The following is a 10,088-nucleotide window of genomic DNA, read 5'->3' on the forward strand; positions in this document are numbered from 1 at the left end:
GATCTGGGATACCACACAGGACCCCATCCACAGGAGGGCTCTGTACTTGTTTAATGTTCTCCTATTGCTGTCTTGAAATTCTCAACCATTTTTGAAGGAAGGGCCTCATGTTTTCATCTTGCACTGGCTCTTTTGAATTCTGTAGCTCGTCCTACTCTGAGGCAGCCAGTGTTGGCAATTTCGTGTTTGGGTTTGCAGAAATTTTCTATGTAGATTTACAACTGAATGTCATTTAAAAAATCAGAGTGTATCATATACGACTTTGTTTTCTTGACTTAATAACTGCATCTCAGAGTTCACAGTATAGCTGCCCATGCTTATTTTATTTATTTTAATTTTATGATAGGGTCTCACTGTGTCACCCAGGTTGGAGTGCAGTGGCGCAATCATAGCTCACTGCAGCCTCAAACTCCTGAGCTCAAGCGATCCTCCTGTCTCAGACTCCTCAGTAGCTGGGACTACAGGTGTGCACCACCACACCTCGCTAATGTTTTTTATTTTTTGTAGAGATAGGGTCTCACTGTATTTCCCAGGCTGGTCTCACACTCCTGGCTTCAAGTGATGCACCCATCTTGCCTCCCGTAGTGTTGGGATTATAGGTGTGAGCTGCTGTGCCTGGCTGCCCCATATTTTAATGTCTGCAAAATGTTCCATTGTGTGTGACAATTTTTTGGCTTGGTCCTCTAATGAAAAACATTCAGGTTGTTTTCAGCCTCTCCCCCTTACAAACAGTGCTGTAGGAATTATCTTTATACATAACAGATCTTTGTATCCGGTATGAGTGTGTATATATATATGTAGGATAAATTCCTGGAAGACATCTGAGTTAAAGTACATATGCATCTCACATTTTGATCAATATTGGCAAATGGTCCTCTGTTGCAGTTGTACTAGTTTACATTTCCACCAGCTGAGTTTGAGTGGCTAGTTCTCCGTAACTTTGACAACACTGTGCATAGCATACTTTTGGAACTTTGACAATCTGTTTGGTAAAACATGAATTCTCATTGCTTCTACCTGGATTTCTTTCTTTATGGGTAAATTGAACATCTTTTAAAACTACATTTATAAATTATCTGTGCTTTTTCTATGATTTACCTATGCATATTCTTTGCTGTTTTCCAATTGGGTTATAGGTAATGTTTACTGGTTTGTAAGAGTCTTTGCATATGAAAGAAAGTAGCCCTTTGACCATATGTATTACTTCATTCTCACGCTGCTAATAAAGACATACCCAGGACTGGGTAATTTATAAAGGAAAGAGGTTTAATTGACTCACAGTTCAGCATGGCTGGAAAGGCCTCAGGAAACTTACAATCATGGTGGAATGGGAAGGAAGCATGCCCTTCTTCACATGACCACAGCAGAGAGAAGTGCAGAGTGAAGATGGGGAAAAGCCCCTTATAAAACCATCAGATCTCATGAGAACTCACTCACTATCATGAGAACAGCATGAGGGAACCACTCCCATAATTCAGTTACCTCTGACTGGGTCCCTTCTATGAGACAGATTATGGGAACTACAATTCAAGATGAAATTTGGGTGGGGACACAGCCAAACCATATCACCATAGATGTTGCAAATATTTCCTCCACATTTCTTACTTGTCTTTTGACTTTCAAAAGGGATTTTTTTTTTTTGCAATGCAGAACTTAAATTTTTTTTGTGTAGCCGAATATATTAAATCTTTTCTCTTTGTGATTCCTGAATTCAGATTTTTGTTTAGGAAAGCTTTCTGTGCTCAGAAATTATCAGAAGAATCATCTCATGTTTCCTTCTAGTACTTTTCCAGGGAAAATAAGATTTTAAATGTCTTAGTTTGCTTATTTTAATCATGCTTTTAAATTTAAGTGAGTTACAGTAGACACAAGATTAATGTAGGTGTCCACCAATGTTAACTCCTAGGATAAAATTACTACAGTTATTTTCTGCTATAAAAAAGAAGATTTCAAAGTCATCTCTTATCCCAGTTTGCTGTGATCTAGTAATTTTTTTTTCATTTTAATTGCGGAGGAGAAAGAAAAGGTTTTCCAAATAATGACTGCTATTTTTAAGATGTATTTTCCTATAACAAATATGGATCTAATGAAATAAATATACAAATTATTTCATGTTTAACTGTTTCTATTCTTTTTATTTCTACCTTCAGAGAAGTATTTGTAGTTTACCTTATGAGAAGCTTTGCTTAATTTGCTTTTCTGTGGTCTATGGACACACTGACAAAAGTATATTCATGAAGAAGAGGGCTTTGTTTCCAGAAAGTAGGTAAAAATGATTATTTTTATTTGTATGCTCAGATTTTAAAAGGAGACTCAAAAATTCTGAAGGATATGCAGGCTCAAAATAATGTTAGTCTAGATAGTCAATGTCTCTTTCTACATGATTAAAATGTATATAACTATTATTTAAGTGGTCTCCGTGGCTTCTGAAGATTCTTGGTCAGTCATATGCCATGCCTGATGATGGCAGCAGGTGGAAGGAGACCCCAGAGGCAAGCAGTAGATTTCATTGGGCAGTGAGGGGATTGGACATCAAGGGTAGTCCTCAGTGCCTTCCTGCCCCTGCCAGTTTGAACTTCTGCTACTCTATGCAGAGCAAATGAAGATATTATCCTGAGAGCCAGGGCAGACAACTGTTAGATTGAGAAAGGCGACACCACACTGGAAGCCAGGCACAGTTGAGGCCAGGCTCCCCGCCTGACAGAGGAATGTGAACTGGAAAGAGCAGACACATCTGTTGATGACAAGTTGGCATCTGTGCATTTTAGCCCAGGTAAGGGCCGGAGTGCCTGCCTGGGACCAAGATAGCCTGGGCCTGACTGAACACAACCAAAGAGGACCTGGATCATTCAGCACAGAGGTGCCCATTTAGCAGAGGTATGAGTGTCTCCGGGTACTCAGGGCTGTAAGGAAACACAGGATGCAAACCCAGTTAGGGTGGGGAGAGGGCTTCTCAACATATCGATGTTACTGAACAAACTATGTTATGTTCCTAAAATTTATTCTGAAATATGCCATATGTGATAAGAAATACATAATTTAAAAAGGAATGATACAGTGAGCAACCATTGTATGCACTATCCAGTTTAAGAAGGACAGTATACTATTATCAGAAATGTGGAAGCCCTCTGTGTGCCTCTCTCCCTGATCCCATCCCTCCCCCTCTGCACCAGTGATAGTCATTGGAAAGAAAGGGTCTTGCTTTGTCACCCAGGCTGGAGTACAGTGGCACGATCATGGCTCACTGCAGCCTCAACCTCCTGTACTCGATCGATCCTCCTGCCTCAGCCTCCTGAATAGCTGGGACTATAGGTGTGCAGCACCACACCTAGCTAAATTTTGTATTTTTTGTAGAGATGGCATCTCCCTATGCTGCTGAGGCTGGTCTTGAATTCCTGGGCTCAAGCAGTCCTCCTGCCTTGACCCCCCAACGTGCTGGGATTACTGGTGTGAATCACTGTGCCTAGACCTTATTTTTCGTTTAAAAACCTTTGTCTTCTTTTACCTCCCTGAATATGCACATAGTTTACTATGACACATGTGTTCCCATTGCAATTCCTTATTCCCAAACAAATATAATTTTCTTTTAGAGAGCCTCTTGTTCATCTGGGAAGCTTGCTAGGCTTGGGTTCTTCTCTGTGGGAAACGTTTCAATTTCCTTAATGAGTGGACTGTTTAGGCTTTCTACTTTTTCATAAGTTGGTTTTCATAATTCTGTTTCTATAAATTCTAAGATGTCTAGTTTTTTTTTTTTTTGAATCAGGGTCTTTGTCTGTTGCCCAGGCTGGAGTGCAGTGGTGCCATCATGGCCCATGGCAGCCTTGAGCTTGTTTTTAAGTTTTAAAGTCTAGTATAACATTTTTTTTCAAAAGGAAGAGGAAGGTACAGAAATTTCCCATGTACCCCCTGTTCCCACACATGCAGAGCCTCCCCCATTATCAACATCCCCCCAAGTTTTAAATAAGATATTCTTAAGACCTGTTTAAAATAGGTAGTTATGTCTTCTCTTCATTCCTAATGTTTCTATTGTGTCTTCTCTGATTTTTTTTTTTTTAATTTATGTTGTTCATAGTTTTTTGTTTGTTTGTTTTTGGTCTTTTGGCTTATTGATTCTTTCTGATCTCTCTATACTTATATCTTTATAGCTAATTTTTCTCTTATTTTTAAAATTTCTGCCCTTGCCTGTATCATTTTTTCCTTCTATACACTTTGTTTTTTTCCCTCCCCTTACCTTAATGTTCAGTTAGATGCTTAGCTCACTTTTAACCTTTTTTTCTTCTCTAATATCAATATTTAAGGCTAGAAATTTCTCACTGAGTACTGTCAGTTCATTCCATATATTTTGATATGCAGTATTTTCTTTTGTTTTTATTTTATTTATTATTATTATTTTTTGAGACGGAGTTTTGCTCTTGTTGCCCAGGCTGGAGTGCAGTGGCCCGATCTCAGCTCATTGCAACCTCTGCCTCCCGAGTTCACGTGATTGATTCTTCTGCCTCAGGCTCCCTGAGTAGCTGGGATTACAGGCGCCACCACGCCCGGTTAATTTTTTGTATTTTTAGTAGAGACAGGGTGTCATCATGTTGGCCAGCTTGGTCTTGAACTCCTGACCTCAGGTGATCCACCAGCCTTGGCCTCCCAAAGTGCAGGGATTATGGACGTGAGCCGCCGCGCCCAGCCTGCAGTATTTTCTTTATTGTTAAGTATAAATGTTAAGATATTTATGCCTTTCTTTTTTGACCCATGCATTGAAATTATGAGTACATTTGGAGTTTCTTCTACTTTATTATATGCTTTTTTCTCAGTTTTGCAGTTTTTTTAATCCTTTCTTGATGTAATTTTACTAAAGTCTCTTTTTTCTAATTTTATTTTCCCCTTTACTCAATTCAAATAATCTATCCTTTTAGTGGTTAACTTAGCTATTTTAACATACATACTTAAATTAGTTAAAGATAATCAGTAACCTTACTTTTGTCCCAAACTTTTTTTTTTTTTAAAGCCAGAGTCTGGTTCTGTCACCCAGGCTGGAGTGCAGTCGTGCAATCTTGGCTCACTGCAGCCTCCACCTCCCAGGTTCAAGCAATTCTCCTGCCTCAGCCTCCTGAGTAGCTGGGATTACAGGCACGCACCACCATGCCCTGCTAATTTTTTTGTATTTTTAGTAGAGATAGGGGTTCACCATGTTGGCCAGGCTGGTCTTGAACTCCTGAACTCAGATGATCCGCCCACCTTGGCCTCCCAAAGTGCTGGGATGACAGATGTGAGCCACCACACCCAGTCTGTCCCAAACATTAAAAGGGCCTTTAGACACTTTCACCCTAATCACTCTGTTTACATGTGTTTGGTTTTTCAGTATTTCAGTTGGCCTCTCATCCTGCTCCACAAATTAGGCATTTCTATTTGTTGGTTGAACAATCAATGTTTGTTCAGATTTAGATTTACCCACATATTTACTATTAATTTTATCTTCTTGAATCTGAGATATTCCATCTGGAATTATTTTCTTCTTCCTGAATACATCCTATAAGTTTCTTTAAGTGAAGTTCTCTTGGTGGTAACTTCTCTAAGTTTTTGTTTGTTTAAAAAAAGATATTTTCCAGACAATGTCTTTCTTTCACCTTCATGCTTGAAAAAATAGTTTTACTGAGTCTGGAATTCTGGGCTGATGGTTATTTTTTCTAAACACATTGAAATTCTTATTTTACTTTCACCTGGCCTCTAAGTTGCTATTGAGAAGTCAGCTGTCAGTCTCATCACTATTCTTTTATTGGGAAACTTTGTTTTTTCCTTTTTCTTTTCCTCCCTTTCTTCTTCTGTCCATTCTGTCTCCTTCTTCCTCTTTCTCTTCGTCTTCTTCTTCCCCCTCTCTGGTTGCTTTTAATAATATTTCTCTACGATGTGTCTAGGTTTAGAGTTATTTTTATTTGTCTAGTTTAGAATTATTTATTGGGCTTCCTGAGACTAAGGGTTGTTATCTTTCAATAAGTCTAGAAAATTATTAGTAATTGGCCAGGCGAGATGTTGCATGCCTATAATCCTAGCACTTTGGGAGGCCGAGGTGGGAGGATTGCTTGAGCCCAGGTGTTGGAGACCAGCTTGGGCAGCATAGTGAGACCTTGTCTCAAACAATTAAATTAAAAAAAGAAAATGTTTAGCAATTGTATGCTTGAGTTTAGGTTTTCCCCTATTATCTGTATTTGCTTCTCCAAGAGCTCCTATAAGACATCTGTTAGCTCTTCTCACACTGTTTTCATACAATAATATTTCCTCCACATTTTTCATCTTTTTTCCTCTCTAGATTATTTGTTGTTTGTTTGTTTATTATTTTTAAAAATAGAGACAGAGTCTCGCTATGTTGCCCAGGCTGGTCTTGAACTCCTGGGCTCAAACAATCCTCCCTTCTCTGACTCTTAAAGTACTGGGATTATAGGCATGAGCCACCACACCCAGCCTGGATGATTTCTTTGACTGCATCTTCCAGTTAGCTAATTTTCTCTTCAGGTGTGTTTGTTTAATCCACATATTGGGTTTTACAATTCCAGTATTATATCTTTTTATTTTCAGGAGTTCTTTTTGGTTCCTTTCTAAATTTGCTTGATTGTTCTCTCTAGGTATTTATGCTGTTTTCGAGTTTCTCTTTTATTTCACTAAATATATTAAATATAGCTGTTTTATATTCTTTGCCTGATAATTCCAATATCTGATTCTGATTTCTAATTCCACCTTCTGTTATTTCTTCTTGCTCTCACTATGTTTTCTTTTTATTCCCTTATTTATATTGTAACTTTTGGCTTCAAACTGCTCATTTTTAAAAACTTTATTAGTGGCTATCTTAGTCTGTTTTGTGCTGCTAAAACAGAATACCACAGACTGGGTAGTTTATAAACAATAGAAGTTTATTTGGCTCATAGCTCTGGAGGTGGAAAGTCCAAGATCGAGGGGCAGCATCTGATGAGGGCTTTCTGGCTGCATCAAACATGGTTGAAGGTATCCCAGGAGCAAGAGAAAGGGAGAGCCCTAACTCACAGCCTCAAGCCTTTTTATAAATGTCATCAATCAGTTCATGAGGGTGGTCCCCTTATGGCCTCAACAGCTCCCCTTAGGCCCCACCTCCCAACACGGTTGCATTGGGGATTAAGTTTCCAACACAAGCTTTTTGGCGGATACATTCAAATCACAGCAGCAGATACTCTTTGAGGCCTGGGGTTTATTTCTGCTAGTTTCCTTAGAACTGTATCAAACCTAGACACATCTTAAACTCAGATTTCCTTTTAAGATTTTTTAGGATCACACATGGCATGGGAATTTGAACTGCAGCCTCTCATGAATTCTACTTTTGGTTATAAATTCTCAGAGGAGAATATTTTCCCCTTCACCCAGAAGCAAAGTTGAATCAGGGAAGTTTCCTTCCATTCTGTTCTGCCTGGTGGGGTATTTTCTCATTCATATTTACTTTGAAGGCAGAACCCTCTGGAGTTCTGGTGTGTGTGCTTTATGAAACTCCCCAGCTGGACGAGGCTCCGGGCTTTATCTACATCCCCCTTTTTCCTCTTCAGTGTCAAAGTGATGATAAAGGTGTCCTGTGTGTGTCAGAAACTCTCAGCATGAACGGTGGCTTTGGTGTGTGCTTACTCTCAGGATTCATGCTCTCACTGGCTGGACTCTTTTATGCCGGCTCAGCAGTGTATTAAAATTTTTTTTTTTCTTAATTGGGTTAAAAATTTTCTTTGAGACAACTTTTCAGGGTCTCTAATCTGCCATAGTAGCAGAACTGGGAGTTGAAAACCTGTTTTATGTTCATTATTTTCTACATATATTTGGTAGCATCAAGTCAAAGATAATGATGAATTGTTCTTCAGCCTTCTGAAATTCTGAAGAAGGTATTTGGTCTTAAATTGAAGCAAAAGACTAGTTCACTCAACTATAATAAAACCTTTCTTGCTTTGAAATCTAGAGTTGGCCAACTAAAGAAGTTTTCAGAACTTTATATATGGAATTTCTGGGAAATAGCATAGATTTACTTTATTACATGTCACCAACTTACTGCTACTACTATTAACATGTTATCTCATGTAATCTTTTAACAATGATTAGTAAGTGTGTACTCTGGGAATCAATCAGAATTTCTGATACCAGAGTTCCTGCACTTACTCATGATGTTATATTCCTTTCAACCAAGATTTGAGGCAGCTTCCAACCATGTATTCAGTATAAAAGAATAAAATTAATCACTGAGAGACTTGAGGCAATGGATAGGAAAACAATAAAGCTTTGAATAAGAGTAACACACAGGAGGCTGGGCATGGTGGCTCACGCCTGTAATCCCAGCACTTTGGGAGGCCGAGGTGGGTGGATCATTTGGGGTCAGGAGTTTGAGACCAGCCTGGCCAACATGGTGAAACCCCATCTCTACTAAAAATACAAAAATTAGCTGGGCATGATGGCATGCACCTGTAATCCCAGCTACTCAGGAGGCTGAGGCAGGAGAATTGCTTGAACCCAGGAGGCAGAGGTTGCAGTGAGCCGAGATTGCACCACTGCACTCCAGCCTGGGAGACACAGTGAGACTCTGTCTCAAAAAAAAAAAAAAAACAGTAACACACAGGAATACATAATACTTTTTTCTCAACAGCTGCAACCTGTATTTGGTGTTAAGATTTTGTGTTTTTTTTTGTGAGTCAGAGTGTTGCTCTGTTTCCCAGGCTAGAGTGTAGTGGCACAATCACAGCTCACTGCAGCCTTGATCTGCCAGGCTCAAGTGATCCTCCCACCTCAGCCTCCCAAGTAGCTGGGACCACAGGTGTGTGCCACCATGCCTGGCTAATTTTTGTATTTTTTGTAGAGACAGGGTCTCACCATGTTGCCCAGGCTAGTCTTGAACTCATGTTCAAGGAATCCTCCCACCTTGGCCTCCCAAAGTGCTGAGATTAGAGGCATGAGCCACCACGCCTGGCTGGTTTTAAGCTTTTTGAACATACACTAAGAGTAGGGTAGGCAAAGAACAACTAAGTTGGTTTGTGTGTTGCCCTGTAGGACAAACACCTGTGACTTTGTGAGCCTTTTTGCAACACTGTTGAAATTGCATCAAGGCCCTGATGACGAAGATTGGCAGTAATAAGGTAGTCTGGGGGAATATCGTTTATGTTTTAATTATAAAAATTGAAACTCTTCTAAGCTATTGACAGCTGCATTACTGGGAAGGTGGTTTAGGGCTGGACCTGCCTGGTGAAGGACTGGCCCTGGTAGGATCTGGATGGGGTGGTAGCTTCATTGAGCATCAGATTTCAATCCACTACCAAGTTTCTGATCACTCCAGTTGTTCCTATTTTGCCAAAACAGTCGCCCTCTATGTCCCCCATGGTCTTGTGCCTGTTTGTATTGGGAGGGCCTGAGATGCATCTGGGCCCTTAGAGATACTTTAATCACAGTATGGACAGCCTGTATCATCTCAGTCTCAGCTGATCAGGGACCATATGCATAGGGGCAGATTATAAGTAAACCAGCCAGTGGTGTGAAACTTGGAAAAGCCATTTACTGTGTATATTTGGGTCTTGTCAGCAATTCCTGAGCATGGGTAGGGGGGTGTGTGTGTGTGTGTGTGTATGTGTGTGCTCTTGCTGTGGTATACAAGCACAATGAAAGTGTATAAAAACAAATGTAAAGTTCATGGTTAGATTTCTTAACTCTGGAGGTTAGTCATCTTTGATAAAGCAAACTGGGATGACTTTTTGTGTGAACTCCTAACTTAAGGACTAATAAATACAAAAGATCAGTTTCCGTAAATAAACTGGCTCACAAGTGTGCAGTCGTTTTAAACTTTCTTTTTCTTTGCTTCAAGGATTTTGACTCTTTCTTCTCTGCAAAAGAAGAGAATATTATTTATTCCTTCCTTGGTTTGGCTCCTCCTCCAGACTCAAAGGTAAGTTTGAACAAACTCCATTGGGGTTCAAAACTGGTAATACTAAATGAAGGTAGAAATCACCGCATCCAAGACTGTTTAATACATGATGATCTCTAAATTAACATGACTTTAGTACACTTCTTATTCTGATGCAGTCCTATGCATAGAGAGAATGCAGTTTTTACTA

General features: G+C 39.6%; 1 protein-coding gene across 4 annotated transcripts in view; it reads left to right on the plus strand.

Annotated features, from left to right (window-relative positions):
* The window catches only part of SH3BGR (SH3 domain binding glutamate rich protein), a 70,238-nt gene that overhangs the window by 20,670 nt on the left and 39,480 nt on the right, over positions 1-10,088 (plus strand). For all 4 annotated transcript variants that reach the window (XM_034948239.3, XM_057300954.2, XM_008977621.4 and 1 more), the window contains exon 3: positions 9,839-9,919. In XM_034948239.3, coding sequence (XP_034804130.1) covers positions 9,839-9,919 — 81 coding nt within the window. The remainder of the gene's footprint in view (positions 1-9,838; positions 9,920-10,088) is intronic.

Source organism: Pan paniscus, chromosome 22 (genome assembly GCF_029289425.2).
Source record: "Pan paniscus chromosome 22, NHGRI_mPanPan1-v2.0_pri, whole genome shotgun sequence".
NCBI lineage: Eukaryota > Metazoa > Chordata > Mammalia > Primates > Hominidae > Pan > Pan paniscus.